Source organism: Macrotis lagotis, chromosome 2 (genome assembly GCF_037893015.1).
Source record: "Macrotis lagotis isolate mMagLag1 chromosome 2, bilby.v1.9.chrom.fasta, whole genome shotgun sequence".
In the NCBI taxonomy this organism is placed as follows: domain Eukaryota; kingdom Metazoa; phylum Chordata; class Mammalia; order Peramelemorphia; family Peramelidae; genus Macrotis; species Macrotis lagotis.
The window spans coordinates 334,496,484-334,523,107 of NC_133659.1; the positions used below are offsets into that span (position 1 = coordinate 334,496,484).

Genomic DNA, 26,624 nt, shown 5'->3' on the forward strand with positions numbered 1-26,624 from the left:
AATTTAACACAGTTGGACATTCAGAGTTGAGAATTGAAACAGGAAAGGCCAAGCTCAGCCCTAAAAGAACCCTCCAGTCAGGTTCTCAAAGTCTCAGGAGAGTCTTTGGGAAGCTCACGGGCAGGCAAGGGCAAGGAAGAGCAAGGGAGACACTCAGTGAAGATCATGAGGAAGAGAAAGTCGGTCCTAGATTTGCTCTACTGGTGGTTTGTTCTTTCTTTTTCATTCCTATAAAGATTGGTTTTCAGTGAAAGGGAAGGAAAAGGAAACATGGGGGGAAAAAATAACCAATGAAGAAGGCAGAACCAAGGACGGAGGATGGGACTGAACTTCTGAATTACCTAGCGCAGGAACTCAATTCCTGGACAAAGAAAGTCTCTACCAATGTACACTAACATTCTCAGTGACTGGTGGTGGGTATAGCCACTGAGGGATTAATTAAAATGACTTGTCCAGGATCACACAGCAGCATGAGAGGTGGTATTTCCTAATCCCCTGATCAGCTATCTCCCTCCTGTTTGTCTATCATTAAAAAACAAACAAAAAGCATCCATTAAAAATGTAACTAAAAAGAATATGTTAAAACAAGACATTAGGGGAGACACAGGGAAAGCACTGGAGAAATCTTGAAAAGCTCCTGGTGAAGTCTCCATGGAGATTCATAGGAGGGTAGGGGGCTTTATTGGCCTATCTTCCCTGTGAACCCAGAAACCACTCAGGTTTCCACAATGGCCAAGCCCCAACCTCCCACTCAGGCCTTCAAGGAGACTCCTACATGAATACTTGACTTTTGGAGAACCATTTCCAAACTGAGAATGCCAAACAAAGAAGTGTTTTCCAGCTCACGGTTCCCAACAAAATCCAGGAGAATGGGAAACCCTTGCCAACCAATCTTTACCTGCTTGGATGGAAACTCCTCAGAAAGTTGATTTAGTGAACTCCCTCTTTCAAATTCTAATTAATATCAATCAATCTGATATGATTTTAAGTTCTGTATATTGGGTTCCAGAGCTATGAAATTCAGATGGTAAAAATCATTTGTGCAATCACAGGAAACTAGCTAAAGACCCTCCATCTTGTTTTTCCTGGCCTTTGCTCTGGCAAAGGTGACTCAAATACATGGAAGGTCCCAATTTATTCTTGTCCTTCTGAACCATTCAAATGACCACCTTGTGATTATATACTCAGGATGGATAGCTTATGCCATCTCCTCTTGTCAAACCTAAGAAGTTGCCTGTCCATCTTCGACCTATCTTATGAACACCCAGTCAGTGAAGATGCCCCATGCTTCACCCAATCTATAATCTCCCTGCTAATATGTCATTTTTGGCCCTCAAGAGCAAGGTCTATCAACCAATGAGATTCTGTATTATACCACGCCTCTTTGCATATTTAAATATCAAATCCTATTAAAAACAAGGTCCCAGAAGGAACAGGCATCTCAGATCTTGAAGACCTGAGGTCCACTTCATTAGAGAGGACAATGAACCCTCTAATGAAGTTCTATTGGCTCAGAGCTCTGCCTCAGTTTCTTTATTGTAGGTAGGGCAATTTTTATCCCCATATTCTTCAGAACTTGGCTTTGATCCAGTTTTTTCTTTTGAATCTAGCAAAGTCAGGGGGCCCATGGGAAAAACAAAGCTGACTTCACTCACTGAGCTTCCAAGAAAATGTGAGAGTGACGGTAAATGACAGGAGATTGGGGGAGGAGCATCTACCAAGCTTAGGAATCTTGCCTCAGGCATCCTAACACAAGATTAAAGCCTGACCTCAGCACAGGACTTCAAGGAGGGGAGGGAGACCTGTGTTCAAATCCTACATCAGAGCCTTTTTGGCTCTATAACCCTGAACAAATGACTGTAACCCTCTAAGCCCCAGTTTCTTTCCCTGTGAAATGGGACTAATAAAGCACCTACCTCCCTGGGCTATTGTGAGGTTCAAATGAAATCGTGGAGACAATGTGATTTCAAAACAATGTCAAAAGATGAGTTGTTCTTATTGTATCTCTTCTTCTGGTCTTACCTGATACGTGGGGAGGGGGAAAACAGAGAGAGGGACTGTTTTTAGAGGCTTTCTCAGTCTCTTTTAAAATGTCTTTCTCAAGACCCCCTCACCCCCCAGAGTTAGTGGTTGAGTCCATGCTGGTTGACTCAGTTCCATTCCTAAAAAGGACAAAGTGTGTGTGTGGCGGGGGGGAATAAGATATTGGGGAAGACAAGGAAGCTTTTCCCTTGGGTACTCTAAAACTCAGTTCCCAAAATAGGAGTTCCTGCTTCCAGGCTTCAAAGAACTGAAGAAGTCATATTCATCTCAATATTCAAAGAGACCTGGCAGAGTGGAAGGAAGCTCCCCAGAAGCTTTTGATTTTCAAGACTTCATGAACAACCCTTTATTCCTTTTACTTTATAGACAACCTCTTCTTGCTTTGGGCATTTTCTGCTTTCTTTGCCTGAAGTCTCTGTCCCATCTTCCATTGTCGGATCTCTTGCGACAAATATCTCTCTTGCCTCCATGTCTATTAACTCTTCCTCTATTCTTTTCTTTTGGATATCCACAGTCCTAACTGGTGGATGGCTACCAACACAGGATAGTTGGAGCAGATCTTCTGGGAAGATCATCCATCCCTTCGGGTCTTCAGCACACTCAAAACTCCCTACCCATGAAAGATGACATGTGGTTTTAGTCAGAATGGGCCTTCTATCCAGGTGCTCCTTTCTGTAAAGATGGTGGATAATGTTGAGCCAGTGGTTTTTGGAGGGGGCAGGGAGTCTGGGGTCCACCGCAACTCTTCAGAGATACATTTTCATGACCTCCGATGTCATAGGGCAATATCGGGAGAAGAGCTGTGCTAGAAGGACCTTGGAGGTGATCTCAAAGCTGACACTCTGGCTCTTCTTATTCCACACATGGACTGCGTAGGTCTTCCTCAGCAGTGTATGAAACTCCTGTAATCTGATGTCTTCAAAGTATTTCTTCCAGTTCTGCCATGTGATAGGATAGAAGGCTTCCTGGGGCAGGGCTTGGACCCCTTTGCAGCTGTGGTGATCCTGAAGGCTCCGACTGCCACACCACTTTTTGAAGACCCGAGTCAAGAGCTGAGGGCCTTGGTGGCCCCAGATCCAACCATTGTAATTATCCACAAAGTCTTGCATGCAGAGTTGCATAAACTCATGCCTGGGTTCAAAGGCCAGAAAGGCACCATTCAGCACATACTTGGACTGGGTGCCTAGGACGTTGCTAAAGTTCTTCAAATTCTTAAGGACGATGAAGTCTGTATCCAAATAAATTCCCCCAAACTTCCACATGATGGCTATTCTGGCAGCATCAGAAAGGATGGGGAGAAGGTATGGCTGCCATCTTTGGTGGATAGAGGCATACCAACTGGCTAAAGGGGTGTCCTCAAAAAGGTCAGTCAGGTCCAGTGGCTGGAATTCCACATTGGAGAAGCAACTCAGCAGAGAGAAGCTCAGATGTTTAGGGAGGGTGGAGTTCCTCCCAACCAAGCCCTTCATGAGGACCACAATCCTGGTACCAGGATGAGTCCTGGCAGCCGACTCCACTGAGCACATGAAGAGGAAGTTTGGATTGGTCCGATCAGAAGTTTCCACAAAGAAGATGTCCCCTGGCATGGTCGGGGGCTCACCCACAACAAGGGGAGGAGGTGAAGAAAAGATAAGGGAGCATTTAACCTCTAGAGGCAAATTGTGGAGCCGGTCCTTGTATTTGGATTCTGTCATCCAGTAGAACATGATGCAGACAAGACACATGAGCTTGAAAGAAATGGCGAGCAATGCACACACCCTCCTCTGGTTAGTGGATCCTCGGAGAAACTTCAGCATGCACACGAGTTGCCTGGACATGATCTCCAACCACACAGAGGGCTTCTGAGACAGGGAGATCTGCAAAAGAATTTACATGATAAGACACTTAATACTTACTGAGCTGTGTGACCTTGGGCAAGTCACTAAACCCCATTGCTTTGCAAAAAAAAAAAAAAAAGAATTTTCATGGTAAGGAAAGATTCCCAGAGTCCAAAGTAAGGAACATTTTTCATGGTAAATAAAATTATAGCTGGGATTCTGTTATTTACACCATAACCTACATCTACTAATGACAATGAATACTTCTGTCACATTTTAAAGATTTCAGTGTGTTTTACTGGTGAAACAAGGAAGACGGGATGACTTAGACCAATTGCTTCTCCCCTCCCCCCCCCCAGTTCAACAAATAGAATTTGCAGTCTTCAGAAAAGGGTTAACACACACAATAAGAGGCATACTTGCTTCCATCGGTGTAATCAAGTTTGAATTTGGGCACAGCTAATCATTGGCTGGTTTTAGCACTGACCACCCCATGGTGACCCTTTAAAAATCAAAGTATGGGGGCAGCTAAGTGGAACAGTGGATAGAGTACTGGTCCTGGAGTCAGGAGGACCTGAGTTCAAAAAAAGAAAAGTTAAAAATCAAAGTATACTCTAGGAATATAAAGGAATGCAAGATAAAATTAATTGTAAAATGTCTGTCCATCATAATGACAGTTTTTGATTATTGATTTACAAAAGATATTCCTCCTAAGTCCCCAAGGAAGAAAGTAAAAAATGCTTGTTGAAACCATTCCCCAATTGATAAATGGTCAAAGGATATGCAGAGGCAATTTACAGATGAGGAGATCAAAGTGATCCATAGTCATATGAAAAATTGCTCTAAATCATTACTGATTAGAGAAATGCAAATTAAAGCATTTTTGAGGTACCACCTCACACCTCTCAGACTAGCCAATATGACCAGAAAGGATAATGATCAGTGCTGGAAGGGATGTGGGAAATCTGGGACACTATTACACTGTTGGTGGAGCTGTGAACTCATCCAACCTTTCTGGAAAGAAATTTGGCACTACACCCAAAGGGCAACAAAAATGTGCATACCCTTTGATCCAGCAATACCACTACTGGGTCTATACCCTGAAGAGATGATGAAAAAGGGTAAAAACATCACTTGTACAAAAATATTCATAGCAGCCCTGTTTATGGTGGCAAAGAATTGGAAATCAAGTGAATGTCCTTCAATTGGGGAATGACTTAGCAAACTGTGGTGTATGTATGTCATGGAACACTATTGTTCTATTAGAAACCAGGAGGGATGGGATTTCAGGGAAGCCTGAAGGGATTTGCATGAACTGATGCTGAGTGAGATGAGCAGAACCAGAAGAACATTGAACACCCTAACAGCAACATGGGGGTGATGATCAACCTTGATGGACTCGCTCATTCTATCAGTGCAACAGTCAGGGACAATTTTGGGCCGTCTGCGATGGAGAATCCCATCTGTATCCAGAGAAAGAAGTGTGGAGTTTGAACAAAGACCAAGGACTATTCCCTTTAATTTAGAAAAAAAAAAAAACAGATATCTTACTATCTGATCTTGCTAACTCTTATACTTTATGTTTCTTCCTTAAGGATATGATTTCTCTCTGATAATATTCAACTTAGATCAATGTACAACATGGAAACAATGGAAAGACCAACAAACTGCCTTCTGTGGGGGCTGGGGAGAGGAAAGCAAAATTAGGGGAAAAATTGTAAAATTCAAAATAAATCAAATCTTTTTAAAAATGCTTGTTGAATGACCAGATGAGGTTTTGATTATGTGGATGCCATATTTTGACAAGACTTGGAGGGCAGGGAGAGTAAGGAAGATGGGGAGAAAAGTAGAGACTGACAAAGAAATCAAAAGAGGGAATGTTCAGCTTAGAGAAGTGAGTTGGGAGGAGTGGATATAGTATGGGCACCATCATCAGGTAATCTGAATAGTTATATGAAAAATTTATTTCCATTTGACCTCAAAGGGCAGGGAGAAGGTGCAGAGAGAATCCAACCTCCAAGTGCCTCCTAATCAGGGAGAAGGTAGGCTTGGTAGGCATCCCCTCTTAGGTACTCCTCACATTGGAAATCCTTTGTCACAATGGATGGTGTGTTGAGGAATACCAAAGAAGGAAGGCCTGCCCACCTACACCTCAAGCCTGGGTGCCCTTCCAACTCTGGGATGCTGTGTTCTGGGCTTCTGACTTTTGACTGCACTTGTTGCTTCCTTTAGGAGATGCATTTTGCACTAGGGAAGAGAAGAATCTAGGGGGAAGTGGTTGTTGGCTTAACTTGAATTGGATTGAAGTGAAGCAGAGTTGCACAAACTTGTCAGCCTCAGTCTCTTCCAATTATCTGAGTCCAATGATAAGTCAAAAGCCAGGAGATGGCCCAGGATGCAGTGGATAACCTTGGCATCTTTCAGGTCTGACCAAGCTCTAAGTGCTCCACTGTATCTCCTTCGGCCACCATCAGAGCCATTGAAACAAATGGTTCTCATCATCCTGTTCCTCAAAGAGTAGGCTTCATAGGCTTGGGGCAACCCCCCAACTCACCAACAGTCAGTTGTCCTCAACAAGTTTAACCGCCTGCCAAAATGATTTTACTGGGGTGTGGCCATACTACTGCTTCCTGGAGCCACAAGTGAGAGTTGGGTACAGGTGGGTGAGCAGCCCTGAAAAGGCCTCAAACCAGAGGTGGAGTCCAAACTCCTCTTTCAGTCATCAGAAAACTAAGGCTAAGAAGCAGGAAATGATTATGCCAAGGTCTCCTGGCTAGCCAGTGACTGAATTAATTTCAAGTCCCATTCATAAATGGTCATCTTTCATTATTTGATGGTGGCAAGGTAAGTGCTTCAGATGGCCAAAGGGGAAACAAATATCGATGCTATCAGAAAAACGAAATGTAAGAGGATTGATGCCCCAGACAAGCACTGATGTTTCTGACAAAGGCAGTGGATCCTGGCCTAGTCTCAGTTGTACTCTCTTGGAAGGGACCAGCCTCCTCTAGACCTCAGAGTGCTTTGGAACAAGGTAGATCTTGTGAAGGGACAGCTAGTTGGCACCAAGGATGGAGTGCCCAACTTGGAGTCAGAAAGACCTGAGTTTGTGGGGTGGCTAGGTGGTGCAGTGCATAGAGCACTGGCCTTGGAGTCAGGAGGACCTGAGTTCAAATCCGACCTCAGACTCTTAATAATTACCTGTGTGGCCTTGGGCAAGCCACTGAACCCCATTGCCTTGCAAAAACTTTTTTTTTTTTAGGCTTTTGCAAGGCAATGGGGTTCAGTGGCTCTTGCCCAAGGCCACACAGCTAGGTCATTATTAAGTGTCTGAGGTCAGATTTGAAACCAGGTACTCCTGATTCCAGGGCCGGTGCTTTATCCACTGCGCCACCTAGCCACCCCTTGCAAAAACTTTAAAAAAAAAAAAAGACTTGAGTTCAAATGTGATCTCAGATGCTTCCTAGCTGGGCAAGTCACTTCACCTGCTTGCCTCTGTTTGTTCATCTGTAAAATGAGCTAGAGAAGGAAATTCCCAAACTGGAGTCTTGGAGAATTGGACATGACTGAAACAATAATGAGTCAATAAAAACTGCAGCCCAGTCACTGATGGACCTAATACATCCTGGGAAGGCTGGGAAAATGCTGAGCATCTGGCAGCTAAGGAATTCCAGAGAATCTGTGACCAGGATTTCTCAACATACATGATAGCTGTAAAGTGTGCTGACCTCCCTACCACGAAACTGAAATTATTTCTAGGGAATGCCGGAAGTGGGTCCTAAGGCCTGTGCCAGTCCCTGGGAGCTCAGCAGATTCCCTCATCTTGTTTACGTTTTTTAATAATCTCACATAGGATCAGAAGGTCCATGATGGAGCCAGAAAGGGCCTCAGATTCAGTCTTCCTTATTTTATATATCAGTAAATTGAGACATAGGGGTCTCCCTAGAAGGTCCCCCCAAGTTTATAGGTCTAGAGTTGGAAGAGAATATATTTTGGTCCAAACTCCTCATTTTCCTCATGAGTAAATTAAACTTCCATTCAAAAGACACCCAAAGTCACCTGGGCAGAGTATTCAGGCATTATTATCCTGATTTTACAAATGAGGAAACTGAGGCAAGTCAAGTGACTTGTCCTAGGTCATACATGATTCCAAGCCCAATATCCTTTCCATTCTGTCACATTACTACTCTCCAGGGAAGTGGTAGTAAGAATAGATACAATTCCTGGGAAAATGGGGAAAACAAACTGCAGCCCATGCCCTAGGTTGGGCCTCCCTTTCCTCTGTAAGATGAAGGGTTGGTTGAGTTCTGAATTTTAACATAGCCCCAGAAACCATCCTCTTGGCAGCGTCTTCTTCCCTATGTGGCCAGAGATGTGATGTTCAATGTCTGAAATCTTGAGGGCAGGAGAGGAAGAAAAGGCATTTTCTCATCTTTCGTCTGGGTTTAAAAACAAGAGGCTTCCAGTAAATAGATGGAAGATTGATTTTGGTTAGGATGAGAAGTGGGGAGGGGAAAATGGAAGTGTGCCTCCTTGACAGTCGCTTCCTTGGACTGAGGCACTGGAAGGAGCCTTGGGGTATCTGGCTCAATTAGCATCTATGCAGATTGTTTGGATCCAGACAGGCCTTAACTGAAAGAGTTCCATTCTGGGAGAACTCACTAGCTCTTGGACTATACCTGGGGCCGAATCTAATCTAATAAGACTTTTCAAAATATTATTAGTTTTTAATATTCATTTTTTAAAATTGAGCTTCACAATGTAAAGACTGGCAAATTGCCTTCTGTGGGGGTGGGGGAGGGAAATAAGATTGGGGAAATTGTAAAACTCAAAATAAATAAAATCTTTTAATTTAAAAAAAATAAAAGTTGAGTTTCCAATCCTTTCCCTCCCTCCAACTCCTATCCCTTCTATTGAGAAGGCAAGGGTACTCCTACAAAATAGATATCTAACTTGCCATGTAGAAAGGGAGAAAGGACAAAAGGAAGAAAATAAGAGAAAGAGAAAGGCAGAAAGAGAGAGAGGATAAGAGAAGAAAAATACAGTTCAAAACTGCTTCAATGTGCATTTTAAGTCCATCTTCACTCTCTCAAGTGGTAGAGAGTTTTTTCCATATGGGTTCTTTCAAACCATCTTGGATCAAAGTCATGATCAGGGTAGCTATGGCTTACACATATAGGAGAAAGGATCATTATTACAACACTGCTTTCAAGATGGCACTGGAGCATCCTAGAGGCAAAGGGAAGAAAATGGAGTTGGTTGAAAAGATAGAGGGGCATGGGACCTTGACTTTGGGATGATTACTTTGGCAGAGTGGAGGATGATTGTAGTGGGGGAAGATTTGGAGGAAGGAGACCAGTCAGCAACCTATTGCAACAGTTGGGGACCAGGACCCATTCCACCTTTGCCAAAATCAGGTCCTCCTGACTCCTATTTTTTGGTTTGTTTTTTTTTTTTTTGCAAGGCAATGAGGTTAAGTGACTTGCCCAAGGTCACACAGCTAGGTAATTAAGTGTTTGAGGTTGGATTTGAACTCAGGTCCTCCTGACTCTAGGGCCAGTGCTCTATCCACCTCACCACCTGGCTGCCCCCATTGCCAAAACCAGAAGTTGGATTGGCCTTGCAATTGCTCTTTGCCTTCAAATTCTCTTAGTATAGGATTCGAGACTTCTACGAGCTTCACTCCAAGCAATTTTGAGTGAACATGTTGGGGATCCAAAAAGAGGATGTTGGATTCTTGATTTGAGTGATGAGCTCTGAAGTCTTTTCCTCCTCAGAATCTGTGATTCTCCAAGTTCCCTTCAAGATACTTAGTGTTTGTTAAAGAAGAGACAATAGACTTCCCAGAGCAGAGATAGGTGGCAGGTATCTCCATCTTCTTAAACTGTATCAAAAAAATGGGCTTAAAGCAATGACTACAGACATGTGTTACATGTACCATGGACAGTCCTTTGCCATAATGGAACACTCCAGGGCAATTTCAAGTACCCATAATGAAAAGAATCATCGTTCACTGAAAAAAGGCTTAGGGATCAAGATCCCATGATTTGCACCTGGTTTCAAGGACTACATCTGAGGATTTTAAGTTAGAAAATGAGATATGGGGGCTAGGTGACATAGTGGATAGAACACTGGCCCTGGAGTCAGGAGGACCTGAGTCCTCAGACATGCAATAATTACCTGGCTGGTAATTATTGGGCAAGCCACATTGCCTTGTAAAAATGAAAGAAAGAAAAGCAAAAAGAAGGGGAAGGAGGGGAAGAAAAGGAAGGGAATGGGGTGGCTAGGTGGTGCAGTGGATAAAGCACCGGCCCTGAAGTCAGGAGGACCTGGGTTCAAATCCAGTCTCAGACACAATAATTACCTAGCCATGTGGCTTTGGGCAAGCCACTTAACCCCATTGCCTTGCAAAAAACCTAAAAACAAAAAGAAAAAGGAAGGAAAGAAAAGGAAAGGAAGTGCAATGTAGAAATAAACAGATAGGGAACCCCAAGAGAAAGGGAAGAAAATTCTAGGATATTGTTATACCTTAATTGTTGCAGGCAAAGAGCCAGACTGAAATAGTCAGCTGGTGATGTAGGTATATGTTCAATTGAACAGAAAATGCCTATGGTTTGACACACCCCAGACATACATGCTCAGGGTCCAGACGCTGGAGGACAAAACCCCAGGAGATCCCCTCCATACACAGTTAGCAGCCCAGAGCCAGAGTGAAGATGACGCCAGCTCCAAGGAATAAGCAGGCAGAGAGCATGCTGAAAGGAGATAGAGGATAGCCAACTCTTTCTTCACCCTGTCAAATCCAGATAGGAAAGAGGGCTTTCTACTCCTGCTTAAGTTGACCCCAAGGACTTTTCCTTCCTATCTTTCACATTTGGAAGTGTAGGAGAATGTACTAATTTGCCAATGGGCTACTGAGAACGGCTCTCTTTTCCATTTATTTCTCCCTTGTTATTTGCATTGTTTGTTTCAATTATATGCTTTTCTTTTGGGGGAAAAAAGATGTGCCAGGGCCATGATGACTAAATGTACAACAATCATTTCAAACTCCAAACTCCTCTTTGACCTTCAAAGCCCGCGAGTTCTGAAGGGTTCTCGAGATCTCCTCAAAAACAATGATCTTGCATGCGACATCCTTCCCCCATTTTTATCTGTTCCAGCCCTGACTGTCCATTAGGGCCATAGAAAAGGGATCAAATCTAGAATTAGGAGGGTTCTGGGTTCAAATCTAGCCTCTGACACTTGCTGGCTGAGTGACCCTGAGCAAGTCACTAACTATAGAATGTAAATATCTTGAGGATCAAGTAAGAAAATGCACGGGAGGCAATAGGAGAAAAGCAAGTGTGCTAATCACTTTACAAATCTGATCGCATTTGATTTTCACAACAACCCTGGGAAGCAAAGCTTTTATGATCTCCATGTTACAGCTGAAGAACCTAAGGCAAACAGAGGTTAAGTGATTTTCCCAGGGTCTCTCGAGTGCTGTTCAATTTGAGATGGAGTTGGACCTCAGGGTTCTATCCATTGTGCTCCCAGCTGTCTCATGAGGGATCCATGATGAAACTTCCTCCTTATCACCCCAGATGTGATAAACCCCGGGGGCCAAGTTGAGCTTGGATGGGGTCGATGCAGATATTTGGTTTCCTAGTTCCGAATACTTGTTATATTTTTAAAAAAAAATTTTCCAGTCTGGGAGGTGGAACATGGAGGAGGGAAAGAGAACAGATTTTGGTTCATTGAAAAAACAAGAACAAATTTTTTGGTAAATGTTAGTTGACTAATTGATTGATCATAGTGGGGGAATGTCCCAACCTTAGAAATTCCACTCAGACGCTATCATCTCTGGGAACTCTCTCCCAATGACCCCAACTGAAATTGTTCCCTTCCTCTTCGTATTTTCTCACCTCATCCTTCCTCCCCCCCCCAATAATGAATTTGTTACCTCTCCTTTCCTCTGATATCTTTTCCTCCTAGCAGATTGCATTTTTGGAAAAGAACTCCTGGATTTTCTTGCAGATTCAATGTGTACTTGAGAAATGATGTGTACCAGGTTTATGGGGGAACGATTCGACTATTGCCATGCTTTTATGATGCCATTTCAATGGATGTTTTCACCTTAAGTTAATTGTAAATTACCTGTGAAAATTTAGTTTACCTTTTTTATTTTTTAAAGGGTTGGCTGACCAGAACAAAGGGGAGTCCACCAGTGGGGGCTTGTGAGCTATGGGTGGGAGGGGCAATCCAGAAGGTACACTGTGTATCTTTAAGAAGGGGCAGCTAGGGATCATGTGCTGGCCCTGTGGTCTGGAAGATTCATTTCTACAAGCTCAAATTCAGCTTCAGAAATTTTCTGTTTGATTGTAAGTCATGTAACTTTGTTTGTTTCTGTTGCTTCATGTCAAAGGAGCTGGAGAAAGAAACGATAAGCTACTCCAGTAGCTTTGCCAAGAAAAGCCCAAAGGGTTTACAAAAAGTAGGGCTCATCAACAACGATGACAACGATGATATCTTTATGCAAATATCATGGGAAACAGCCAGAAAGAAATGTCTTTGTGAAGGAGAAGCCCAGAGGTGAGACCCTGGGCCCATTAGCCCTTCACCATATTTGGAGAGGGGAGCAAAATGCATCTAAATAGTGAGTGTCTGAGTCAAAGTTGGCCCAGAACCAACACTTGAGTAGCATCCATTATGTTGACTTCACGCCAAACAAAGCATTTCCCTAAGTTACTCCCCAAAAGAATTGTCTCCTTAGTCACAGCACTTAGAGCTGGAAAGAGTTGAGAAATCAGCTCCCCCAAAGGTCTCATTTTTCAGGTGAGGAAACAAGAACCCATTGGAACTTGAACCTGGCTCCCTGATGTCCAATCCTGTGCCCTTTTCTAGGATGCCTTAAAACCGGCCTTGTCTTTTGGGGAGGTAGAGGTGGAAGGAGAGATCTAGATGCCATCTATGGGCATGGGAGAGCTGAGACTTAGAGAGGTTTTTTTGTTTTTGCAAGGCAATGGGGTTAAGTGGCTTGCCAAGGCCACACAGCTAGGTCATTATTAAGTGTCTGAGGTCAGATTTGAACTCAGGTCCTCCTGACTCCAGGGCTGGTGCTCTATCCACTGTGCCAACTAGCTGCCCTGACTTAGAGAGTCTTAAAGACACCCTTGGGCAGGTGACCTGGCCCCCATGAGTTCAGAGGGGCAGAAAGCCCCTGAAATGCTCTGCCTCACACTGCAGGGGCAACACCAGGACCTCTCTTTCAGCAGCTGGTGCCCCTGGGACAGCACCTAGGGCTCAGCAACATGGTTCCTTCACTCACTTCTCCCCAAGAACATTCAAGGCTTATTCTGTCCTCCTAAATCACCCAGCTGCTAAGGCTCACCCCAGACCAAACCATTCTCCAAATTCCTGCTTAAGGGCCTCAGGAACTCAGGCTAGCTATTCCCAGTCTCCTCCCCCTTCAGGCTTCCTTAGAGATCTCAGATTCTTTTCTTCTGAGGTAGAAACCATCTGCTTCCACCTGGCAGACTGGCCCTCCACATGGAAGGTTCTTGAACTTGGACCCAGACCCCACCCCAAACTTCTGCAAGGAGACTCAGCCTGCTTCCTATTACCTCCGGACCCTAGATTCCAGGAGAAGCCAGTCTAAGCTAGCCAGCTCTATGGCTGAAAACCATCCCCAAGTATCCATCCTCAAACTCCGTTCTTTGTGCTCCCCAATCCCAAGGAGCTGGTCCTCATTTCTCCTCTTATCAGCAGCCCCCCAATACATATACTAACATGTATTCTACTTTATCTGCAAAATGGAGACAATAAAAGGCTCTGCCTCCCAGGATGGGAACCCAGGAAAGCTATTTGTAAGTTCTCACATCCTCTAGAAGTGTAGCAAAGAAGGGGGTTGACTCAAGACCTCTGACCCTATAGATAGGAGGGGGTGGTGGGTGCCCAGATGGAGTATTACTGATACAAAGAAGAAAATAGGAAAATATAAAAAGCCTCATGCCAGCCCTTAATGAGTCTAGATTTTATTGGGAGGGAGAGTAATAGCCATCCACATAAAGCAACACCAAGCCATTTCAAGAGAATAGAGTATCAATAATTGGCAAGCTGGGGATTCTGTAGCAATGGAACCCCTGAACTACAGATATCAAGGGGGCAGGGCAATGCCTTCTCTGCACCTGGCCTGTTCCATGCTACTCAGGATGTTCTCCCCACTCTCCAGGCCTCAGTTTCCCCATTTATAACACCAAAGAGTTTAGGTTCCCTGATCCAAGGTGTCCCTCCCCTAGTTCTGATTCATCTACTGGGCAGATCCAACCCAAGCCTAGCATTTGGGGAATGCATAAACAAACTGTGATCAGGATGAAATGCTATTCTAAGAAATGATGAGCCAGATGTTCCCAGAAAAAGCATGAAAAGATTTCCATGAGCTGATGCAAAGTCAAATAAATGGTGTACAAAGTATCAGCAATATTGTAGGGTGATCAGCTGCATCTGGTTGGGGTTTTTTTTTTTTGGTCAATATTTCATGTGGCTTTATGAAAATGTTCTGCCTGACTACATCTAGAAAACATATTGCTGACCTTCTCAATGAAGGAGGGAAGAAAGGATGAGAGAAGAGAGAAAATAGGGAACTCCAAGTGTTAAAAATGAATGTTAAAAATTATTTTTACATTTGCTAAATATTAAATAAACTTAAAAAAGAGGAAGGAGCAGTTAATGATCAGTTAGAAATAATAAAACCCACATCTAGCTCCTTTTCTTGCTCTAACATGAGAATATGTCCCAAGCAGCTGTGGAATTCCCTACTGGCACCTCCCAACGGAGAACACAGAATGATTTGATTGTTATTTGGAGAAGGAAGTCATGAGCCCTGTCTCTGAAACAGGGGTTTTAATCTTTTGTGTATCAGAGACCCCTTGGGTGGGCAAGGGAAGTGTAGGGAACCTCAGTCAGAATCAGGATCTCAAGTGCCTCTCCCCCTCCCCAAGATACAGTAGTACAAGGAAAGCCAGTTATCCTGAAATGGTTTTTAAAAGGCTCAGAACCTTCACAGAGGATCTGGACTGACCAACTTCTCAAACCCCCGCACCAACCCTGCCCTTGCTCTCGGGGGTCAAAGACCTTATCCCTTACATATTTGAGTGAAAGAAATTGCTCTCATTGGTTTGCCAAGTTCTATATTCCCTCTCTCCTTCCCAGATCCCCACTTTGAGATCACCCCAGCATCAGCCTCCATCCTCTCATCCCAAAAGAGGAGGCCCTTCTCCCTGTCTAGGCCCAGCATCCATCCCCTTCACATGTCTATCAGTCCCTCTCCTTCTGGGCTGCCTTCAGACAAACCAAGATCTCTCACCACCCAACTCTACCATCCTCTCTAGCTGTTGGGGCACCTACCTGGATATACCTGGATAAATGATTCTCCCTGTCAAGCTGCTCCTTCTCTGGCTGAGGCCTATGTGCAAGTATGGATATTATATATACACCAGCCTCCATCGCATCCCCTGTCAAATATTAACTCTTAACTCTGAGCATCGATGATTCCTAAAGACTTGCATCCTGCTTCACCCACCACCCCCTCCTCTTAATCCTTATCATCCCCCCACCTAGAATTAACTTCATCGGCTTCCACTCTCCTCCACCCTCCCCCTCAATAGTGTCCCAGGTGATCTTCCTAGAAGTCTTTTATAACTGGGGAAATCATCTGGAGGATCATATTGGTGAGTTAAGGAAAGGATTCAAACATTTTGGATAATTGCCAGATCAAAGCTAGGCGTGATGGGAGGGAAGAGAGAAAGAAATGGAATCCGGCACAGTGCCAGTCCCCTTGTATGATGTCGTGGACAGATGTGGAATTCTAGGAAAACCACACATTGAGAGAGAAGCAGAAATCCTAAGGGCCATGTACCCTTGAGACCCAAGGCAGGGGAAAGGGAGTGAATAGAAGCTTATCAACTGACCAGTAGTGAAACTACTGCAATAGTGAAACTATTGCAAAATGGGCTGGGGCTATCTAACACTCAACATGTCGAACCACAGCTCATCACTTCTTCCCTTCCAATCTTTCCTCCTTGGGTTGAAGAGAACACCATCCTTCCAGACTCCTGACCCTGGCCTTTTCCATGACTCTCCCCGCCCCCATCTAATCAACTGCCATTGACATTTCTCCATCAATGACTTCTCATAATCACAGTTTCCCAAAAGATGACCTTGCCTCAGGCCTTTCCCTGGCCCAGGTCATCCTACACATGGATGCCAAAGTCATTGCCCTTAATAAAACTGGAGGCCAATTAACTCCAGCAGTTTCATGGCTAGGATAAAAAGTTTCTCTGCCTCATTTTAAAAGTCCTTCACAAATTAGTCCCCACTCCCTATCCATCCTTTGGCCAAAGGGACTGCTCTCTCAGAGGATACTCTGCCTTGCTGGAATGTACCCCCTCTACCACCTGCCTCTTAGAACTCCAACTCCCCCAGACCCTCCCTGAGCCCTCTCCTCTAGTAATGTCCCCTAGTTACCAACGCCTTCCCCATTCACTTCTCTGTGTATGTGCTAACGGACTAGAGGATAATTTAGTACTGTAAAAAAAAAAAAAAAGGAGCAGCTAGATGGTTCAGTGGATAGAGCACTGGACCTCAAGTCAGGCTAGGCCCAAGTTCAAAATTCACCTTAGGTACTTACCAGCTGTATGATCCTGAGCAAATCATTTAGCTTCTGTTTACCTAATCCACTGGCTAAGGAAATGGCAAACTGCTCCAGTATCTTTGCCAAGAAAACCCTATGGATAGTATGATCCATGGGGTCATGACATGACTGAACAACCAAAAAAAACCCCAAAAGACATCACTACAAAATTATTTTGTTTTTAAATGAGAAGGAATGAAGTGATAGTGGTAGAGGAGATGTTGTCAAGAGTATATTTTATAAAAATGGGAAAAGTCCCACATGTTAAAGGTCTGTGGGATTAAAGCAAGACCCCAGTAACTCAAAGCCTTCTCTTTCCAAGCCATCAAACACCATGCCAGTTGTTGGCCCACTTTCTAAAACTAAACCTTGATCCAGAGATCATAGGAGCCATGAGGGAGCCCTAGAGATCCCCTCAGGAGAGCCAGGGCCTCACCAAGGGGATCCCATTTCCACGGACTAGGAGGCAGCATGGGCAATGTCTCCATCCTTCCTGCTGGGAGGCCACGATAAGCTCCAGACAGCTCACAAGACTTGAAGACTACTCAGTTCCCTATAAACTCCACCTGGCCAAGAAAAGCAAATTCCCCCAAGAAAAAGTTTACCCCTACTCACCCCACCCCAAGGAGAATAGAGAAGGAGCTGCACCTGTGGAGGGGAACTCCACACCAGAAGCAAAAAACAAATGACAACTGACAGGTCTATAGTATTTTAAGGTTTACAAAACTATTCCCCAAATGGAAGTTTTACAGAACCATTTTATAGATGAGAAAACTGAGGCAGGAGTGAAGTGACTTGCCTGCAGTCCACCTAGCCAGTAAGTCTGAGATCATTTCTACTCAGATCTTCCTAGGCCCAACTCTTTCTCCTCTATCACCTATGATGGAAGGAAGGTGGAAGCTGACTAAAGAAACCTGAGGATGACATTTTTTTATTATTCTCTCTGGGTTTTGTTTTCCTGGCATTTCCCCACAGATTCCTCCCCACACCCAGAGGTTTATCCTTTGGAACTAAGAATAACTGAGAAAGGTGGGGAGGGAGCACTTCAGCAAAACGAAAACACTGTCAAAGTTGAACATTGGGTGGGGATAGAGGTAGGACCACACAACCTGTTTTTTCATTTCAGGATTTTCCCCCAAAAGACTCTGGAGATAGAAAGATAGCCAACTTTCAGATTGGATAGTCCCTGGCCTCTATTCAACTCTGGTCATCAATATGGTGCTCTGACTATATCCACTCCAGAGAGGACTGAAGGAAATCACCATACTTTCCCCATTTCCAGATACCTCTCATGCTCCCCTTCTCCCCCCCCAAAACCCACAATCCCTGGCAGCCTTAATAACTTTGAGATCTTCCTTTGTTTTTAAAAAAAGATGAAAACTGATTATATTTGCCTTTAAGCCTAGGATGGAATGAGCAGGCCCTTGGCCAATTTATCTAGCCTCAGTTAAGAACAAAAGTGAAAAACAAACAATTTTTGATGCAAAAAATATTTCCTGTTACTAACTCTTGCTACAAGGGGATTATGATTTCAAAATTCAAGCAGTCACTTCTCCCACAGAACTCCCATTCTAGCATAACTAATTCTACTGTCCACACTGCAATGTATTTCCTCTTTCAAAAGCCACTGAGTCAAAGCAGATGGAATACTTCCTAATGGCCTAAATCAAATGAGCTCCTAGGGATGAAATCCAGTGGTCAAAATAAAACCTTTTATTAAGAAGGCTACAGAGTTCAGGAACTGCTATGGGCAGGTATAACTGGTGGGCCAAAAAGACCTGGATTCAAACTCTGCCACATAGTGACTGTGTATTTTCCTTTCCCATCATTATCAAATCACTACCCACAGTACATTTCAGATGGAATGCCCTTGGACACCTCCAACTCAACAAGTCCAGAATAGAACTCATTATTATTTCCCTTCTAAAAAAATTAAAATTCTCCTTCTAAAAACAATTGAACCCTGCTTTTCATCCCAAGCTCTCTACCCTGGCAGTATCTTGACTCTTCACCTGAAATCACCCTTCAGGTCCAATCAGTTAAAAGTCTATACAAAACTGATTTTCTTGCTGCAGCTCAGCCAAGAGGCTCCATCTCCCATCTCCAAGTCAATTAACGGGATCCCCTCCCTCCACTCCTCATCCTGGGCTCCTGAAGAATTGAGTCTCCTTCAAGGACCCACCTCACCAAGGTCAAGTTTGTCTTGTGTCCACCTATATACATTGGGAGCAGTGACTGTTTGAATTTTGCATTTATAATCCCCACATGTAGCAATTAGACAAAGGAATCAAAGAACTCATGGAACCACAGAATTTGGAATTTGGAAGCGACCTCAGCAACCTCTTATCCAGCCCCCACACAAAGAGAAATTCCTTCCATAAAAGAGATCATCCGGTCTCTGCCTGAAGACCAAGGAGGAGGAGCTCACTTCCCTGAAGACAGCTGGTTGCACTTTGGAAAGGCTCCCAGTTTTGCCTTCTGGGACCAAGTAGGTCTAGGAGGGACAGATGTGACTTCTCAGGGCCCCCAGACACTTCCCTGGGCCTAGGGAAGGCAGTGAGATGGCTGGAATTAGAATCAAGAAAACTGGAGTTCAAATCCCACTTTACACACTAACTGTGACTCCAAGACAAGTCAATTAGCCTCTTTCAGACTCAGTTTCCTTAACTGTAAAATATGGGTGATAATGGAACCTACCTTAGAGGACAATTGTGAGGATTAAAAAAAATGTATAAATACTTTACAAATCTTAAAACTGACTATAAAAACTATAAAAATGAATTATGAGGAGGAGGAGGAGGGTGATGCTAGGGATAACCTCCCAGATTTAAAAAAAAATTCATAACAGAAGGAAATTTCAGCTTGAGGTGAGTAAAAGTGAAGATGTAAATATTTTCTCCATCCAAGTTCACAGAGTCACGTCTCCTGGACCCCAGGTTACCATTTCCTTCTCTAAAATCTACAATAGTGGGGCGGCAAGGTGGCATAGTGGATAAAGCACCGGCCTTGGAGCCAGGAGTACCTGGGTTCAAATCCAGCCTCAGACACTTAATAATGACCTAGCTGTGTGGCCTTGGGCAAGCCACTTAACCCCATTGCCTTGCAAAAATAAAACAAAATCTACATTGCAGGGAGAACTTTCTAGAAGTGAATAGACTGAGGAATGAAGTCTCACAGCCAGTCTGCCCTCCTCTGTCCACCTATCAACACCTAGAGGTTGGGCAAAATAGTGAAGAGAATCCTGGATTCAGAAGCCTATCCCTCCCTTCTCTTACATTCACATGTGTGAACTTGTGCAATGAATGTCTGGTGGTTATGTTTTTGTTTAATTTGTAAAATGAGGCAGGTAGGTTAGAACAGTTTAATTTCTTCTATCATTAAATATCTGGTACCAGCCAAATGGTTTGTTTATCTCTACTTTTTCCCAGGTTCCCCAGGTGCGGAAGAAGAAAGCTAATTTCTAAATATGCCCCTTGGGATGCATTTGGCCCCTTCCCACCTTCTCACTGTGTAGTGCAATAATGCAGGGAAAAAATTTGACAAAGAGTTAGAGATGTGAGCAAGATTGGGGGGAAATTATAAAATTTTTCTTTAAAAAAGTTTTTTTAAAGAGTTAGAGATGAGGAGGAGCTGAGCATGTCTCCAAGCTTTCTAGCCTGGATGAATGGGAGCCTGCTGGTACCTTCAATAGAAATAGGGACTGGAGGCAGAGCACCCTAGCTTAAATGTCAAGTCTGAGGAGGTGCTCTGCTGAACAAGCTGTAGGCGAGTGTGATCCTTGGACAAATTCATCTTCAGTCTTGGGTCTTATTTATCTTTTCTGTAAAGGGAATTGGTTCTACTGGGTGACTGCTAAGGTCCACGATCTTTAGTTAAGCTCCTACTGTAGTGAAAGCATATCAAAAACCTTTTGGTAAAATTGAAAATAATCTTTCACAGAAACACTTTTTTCTAGAACTTTTTTTTGGGGGGGGTGTCCTTTCTAGAATTTTTTAAGAAAAAAAGATTCCTTTCTGGAATTTTCCACTTTAGACTCTAAAGAAAAATGGATAAGGCAACGGATCTTTCTTGGAAAAATGGATTAAAGGTGGAAATCAACCTTTTAACAAAGAAGTCTCCAAGTACTGAGGCATAGGAAGCTAGGTGGCTCAGTGCAGGTCTTGAGCCAGGAAGACTCACCTTCTTGAGTTCAAATCTGACCTCAGACACTTAGTTGTATAAGCCTAGGCAAGTAATTTCATCCTGTTTGCCTCAATTCCCTCATTTGTAAAATGAACTGGGGAAGGAAAAGGCAAACCACTAGAAAACCCCAGAGTCAGACAGGATTGGGAAAAAAAAATGAACAAGAAAATTTGTCCAGGAAAGAGGAACCCTCTTTTGCCCAAGAGATTAGTTTAAAATTAGTTTAAATTAGTTTAAAAAAGCCAAGGGATTTCTGAAGAAAGTTCTGAAGGAAGCCTTGAGGCAGAGATGAGCATGGAGAACATTCTGGGGCCAGATAGCCAAAGAGTTCAGAGGGAAGGGAAGGAAGGCTGGAAAGGAAGCAAGGCCAGGTTGGGAAGAGCTCAAAGGCCAGTGGATCTGATGGCCGATCCTGGAAATGTCAGGGAACCACAAGAGCTTATATCCAAGTAGGCATTTCTCAGTTCCTTCCTGTTGTCACTTTGTCTTTAAATTCTGCCTTCAATTCCATTCAAAGGGAAGCTTCCACTTTGGCTCCAAAAAAACTGGAGGAATTGAGGAATCCCAATGAATCCTTGGGGGGATGGGGGTCCAGAAAGGAATGGTCTGGTACTCAACTATTTTGGAACAATAACCCCAAATTATACTTAAACATATTAAGATTTTTTTCAAGATTCCTAGAAATGTTATCTCAAATGGTATGAGGTCTTGTCCTAACATATAGGGTAACTCTGTCCCTTTGAACATCCCTCTCTAGAAATGCTCAGATATTAGTGTTAAGGCAAAACAAGGATGTTGCCTTGAGGAGCCCATCTTCCAATGGGGGAGTTAAGTGTTGAGTATCCAAGGTCACATTCAGAGGAAAAGCACTAGCAGTGGGGAATCTGGGAAAGGACTCCTGTTGTCACTTTATCTTTAAATTCTGGGTATCCAGTGATTATAAAAATGACTTCCCCTTTTAAACCAGACTCCCTTCCTGAAAATGCATTGTTATAAATGACTCACAAATACTTAGTCCAGAGTGATTAAGATGGCTTTAATTAAGAAATCTTAATAAAAGGACCACCTCTCTCTATAGGAAAGAAGGGTGCTGAATTCCAAAAATGCTGGGTCTTATATGCACTTTGAAAGGCTTATACTGGGGTCACAATGTAATTGATCCATTTGCCCCCATATGTTTTTCCCCAATCTGCTCATTATACTAATGAGCACAAGGGAGGGAACAGTAATCTCCTTGAGGATGCAGACCCCAGGTTAACTCAGAACTAGATGGGGCAAACCTGACCTAATCTCAGGTTTTGATCAGTTTGAGGCTAATTCTTTTGTTTTATACTCATATACCTGCCCATAGGCACCAATACAGGCAGACCCCAGTCTTTGTAATGTCAACTAATAATCTCCCTTCACGTTCTTGTGGAAGTCAAACACCCCCATATTCCTCACAATTCCCCCATTTTCTTTTCTTTTTTTTTAATAAGAATTGGGTTCCACACCTTATTAGGGATTTCTTTCTTAAATCACAATCTTTGTTATTGACATGATTATTGACTTTTTCTATCAAGATTTTTACTTCCTCATTTTAAGAAACATGACCCTGTCCTAATTTCCAGCTTTGAACAGGAGCACACGCCAACTTTCTGATGTCCCTGCTTATTTCTTTACTACTTGTCTGGTGTCATCTATCTTTAGGCAGTGACTTGATAGATTCAATTTACCACAAATTCCTCCTCCTCCATTTAACATATAACCTAAAACAAATCTTGTCTCTCTTGTTTGCATGGTTTTGTCAGACAGCTAGTCCAGGTCCCCAGCTGTCTAACTGTTAATTGTTTCCACTTCAGCTTAGAATCTAATCAGGATATAATTGAGGGTTCCATATCCCTAACTCCCATCCTGTGCCTAGGTAGCAGGCCCTAAAGACTAGATAAAAACTCCCTGACCAACCCTTGACTGAGGGGGGAAGCAGCGATAATCATAATTTTCTTTACCTTAATGCTTGCTGACAAAGGATTCAGGTAACATTATTACATCTCACATGAGTGTCAGTCCACCTATCTCTGTAAATTGTACAGTCCAGAATATGTGTACCCTGCTTCCAGACATAAGTCCAAGCCTGTCCATGCTGGTATAAACAATAGTCACCCTGAACTGTCACTGGTATTTCTTTCATCTGGACCAGAATCCTGTGCCATAGTGCAACCCTGACCAAGAACTGAGACTCTAGGCTGGACTGAGGGGGACTGGCACCCAAGGCCAATTCTCAAACTGCTGTGAACCACCCCAAGTCCAACAGTTAGCTACACCACAAGACTGGGCAATAACTTCTGTCAGCTAGATTCTCCTCCCACCATTACTAATACCCCAACTCTCCCTCCATAGGATATACAGACTCATGTATGACATAACCATGCCACCCAATAATCTCAACCTTTTCTCTTAAAGGCATACATCTTCACCCTGCCTCTCCTCTTCCTTTCTATAAGGACAGGGCCATAAGTAGGGGTGTCACACTTACAGAATCAAGGGGAAGTTACAGTTATCAAAGGAGCAGATCCCCTGACTATACAATATATACATGAGCGAGAGATGGTGGAAATGAATTGGTCCAGTGTCCATCCTCCCCTGGAGACATCTGATGTCCTTCTGCATCTTCTGAATCTGTTCCAAAAAGTATTTTCCAGCTCAGGTGACTTGATGAGACCTTCTCTTCTGATAAAGAAACTGCTTAATATTTTACTCAGACCAAAGCTCATGTTTTCATCACAAGACAATAAGATTCTGGAGCTTACTATAATTTACATTTTGCCTTGTTCACTGTCATATTGACATACATATGTCACTTCAACACAATAAACTTCCATAACTGTTTCACTACATGAGTAAACTCCACTGAGAATTACTACATTAACTTAAGCTTGCAACACATATATTTATCAATCATCTTAGTACCCTGCATAGGTCTTAAAATAAAAAGTCTTAACCTTTTGCTCTCATTATAATGATGACTCAAACTAGAACTTGAAATTGTAATTGTCCTAAAAATTTCCCATTATCTCACCTAAATATCACCTCTAACATAAAAATTAAGGCAATCTATCTAAACATGTAGCTGACAGCAGATGCCAAAGTCACATACCTAATCAACCTATCTGGCTATTAAAACCAGTTGACCTAAAACTTCTTTGGTTTGCTCAAAATGGCCTACTATAAAGATCCAGGACATCAAAGGAAAATTCCTTTATAGATATAGTTTTTTAATGTCAGTGTCCAGGCAGAGGTCATATGGGTAGTTAAATGTCTTAGGCCAGATTTATTCTACCAGGTGAGATATTATCCAAACGTCACAGCTGGGGAAATCAAGTCAAAAGGGTTCAACCTCAGGCCATACTGAAAAGTTACCCTTTCAACTATATACCCCATCACCTAGAATCTTCAGTCCATTGCTCTTCTTGACTCCAGGAATACAATGACCTATGTAAATGTTTTGCTGACATCCTGGTATCTGACATAAAAGAGAGAATTGATTAAAAGTCCCGTGATCTAACATAGTAATCTTACCGAATTAGAACTTCAAGTGAGTCCAATTCACTAAATTCCCAATTATAGTCATTATGGGGTCCCAATTAACGAATCCCCTACCTAAAGGTCTGAGTATTCTCCTTGCTAAAAACCAGGAATTCTAACTATGACTGGCCCTACATGCCTCATCTCCTACCTCTGATCCCCAGACTGACAACCCTTTGCCTGAAATCATATGCTATCTCTATATAAAGATGGTTTATCAGATTTCCCCTTGGCTAGAGACCTCTCCTTCTAGCCTGTTGTATTTTGCAACAAATAAACATCACCTTTGGCTAGAACAATGGCCCATCATCTCTTAAATTCTCATATAACAATTAGCTAAATATTGTCACAGAAAAAAATCCCCTCAAATTACCTTTCTTGTGTTTATCTTTCTCATATCACATAGATGCTTTTACTTCAAAGCAAACAACTACAGTTTTGGGATATATATAAAACCACAATAATCCCAATTTACATACACACACACACACACACACACACACACACACATATATATGTAAAACTGAAAAATTTCTATACATAAACTTGTTTAACTACCAGCCATGCTTAACATACAAATCATTACTTTCAGAGCTCTTTCAAACCATTAGAGCAAAATGATTTTAAATTTCTTAACATATGTGATTATTATAACAGATAACATTGTTATTATATAACAAAACAGCAGTAAGACTCATGAATTACTAGATTATACAAAATAATCCTTCCATTATTCCACTATAAATAAATCCACAGATCTATACTAAGTTCATTACATAATTTAAAATTTCAGAGATCCCAGGAGGGGTCATAATTTTTGATATTTCCCTTATTAGCCATTCAAAGTAATCACATGTTAATTCGAGGTTTTAACATTACAACAGGTAAACAAATAATTGTAAATATAATCTCTCTGCAGTTACAAAAGAATATCACATAACTGATAAACACATCCTACTCATCAATGAGTTACCTTACAGTGGGCCACACAATTGTTATTTGTTCAATCATCCTTCAGAGTCTCCCACGCCAACTGTCTGCAGTTAACATGAGAAGTCCACATTCTTGACTTCTTTAAAATTAAATACACAATTATTAACTTACATTAAACATAAGATCCTTACACTAACATCTTATTCCCTTAGAATAAAAGCAAAATGAATATACCAATATCTTATATTTTTATCTTCCAAGCTTCTTTACCCAGATCCTCCAAGAATCCAAACTCATACACACGATCATTTAAAACCCCAATGTAATTCTTATTTATTCTTATTATGGTTAATCCTGTGACAAAGGACTAAATCATTAGATGAAAACTCAATTCATTTAGTTTGCCATCAACAATACGATTTTAACTTTCCAACAGGTTAGTCTGGTAAAAGTTTTAGAGTCCCTTATACAGAGAAATCTAATGCTCATATTCCCAAACTCCATCCAAAAATAATACAATTATTATCAGTATTAGGCTTAACATTAAAACAAATTAGAGAATTAATAAGCCCTCTCCATAAATGCCCTTCACGAAACTCCTCTCCTGTGTTTTCTTCCCCCACAAAAAAATCAGTAAATATTCCTGATAACATAATTATATATTATTCAATATCATAGATAGACTCCCAAGTTTCTTCACATACAATTAATAACATAATTATATATTTTTCTTCTCAGTAACACAACACCACTTTCCTTTAACTCAAAGGTCAATAAAGCTCAAGATTTCAAACCAATTCAGCAATCTAGATTATGTAATCCCTCCCATTCTGAACAAATTTTGTCAGAATGCAACAACACTAATACACCTCTTTTAAAATCCTCAGGGGGTGGAGCCAAGATGCCGACAAGAAGGGATTGAGTCTTAGGAGCTCTCTGATAAAACTTGAAACTAAGGACTCTAACTAAACTTTTGAGACACAGAACCTGCAGAGGGGCCCAGAGAGGCAGTTCTCCTACTCAAGGTAACCTGGAAAAGAGCAGAAAGGCTCTGCTCCCCAGGGTCGGAGGGGCGGCCTGCCAGAGGGGTGGCCCGCCAGAGCTAAAGAACTTCAGCCTCCAGGAGGCAGCCCCAGGGCGCTGGGAGCCCCGGCTCACAGCAGGGGGGGAGTCTCCTGAGCTGCACCCTGGGGGGCACCAGGCACAAAGTGGGGGAACAGTGGGGGACCTCTGCCAGAGCGAGCACATGGAGCCCAGCCCTCAGGGCACACAAGAAGCAGCTTGGCCTTTCCTCAGCCCAGATCTGGAACCAGAAGCAGGCAGAGCCCATAAGCAGGAGCCTCCAGGGCATGAGCCCATTGAGCTGAGGGAGGGGAGTGAAGAGAAAGACTGCAGAGCTCTGTCCTCTGCCTCTGGAA

At 42.7% G+C, this 26,624-nt stretch overlaps 1 protein-coding gene across 1 annotated transcript in view; it reads right to left on the minus strand.

Annotated features, from left to right (window-relative positions):
* Positions 1-2,696: 2,696 nt before the first annotated feature.
* A4GALT (alpha 1,4-galactosyltransferase (P1PK blood group)) overlaps positions 2,697-26,624 on the minus strand; it is a 34,156-nt gene continuing 10,228 nt past the window's right edge. The window contains exon 2 of the mRNA XM_074227096.1: positions 2,697-3,899. Coding sequence (XP_074083197.1) covers positions 2,790-3,860 — 1,071 coding nt within the window. The 5' untranslated portion in view covers positions 3,861-3,899 and the 3' untranslated portion in view covers positions 2,697-2,789. The remainder of the gene's footprint in view (positions 3,900-26,624) is intronic.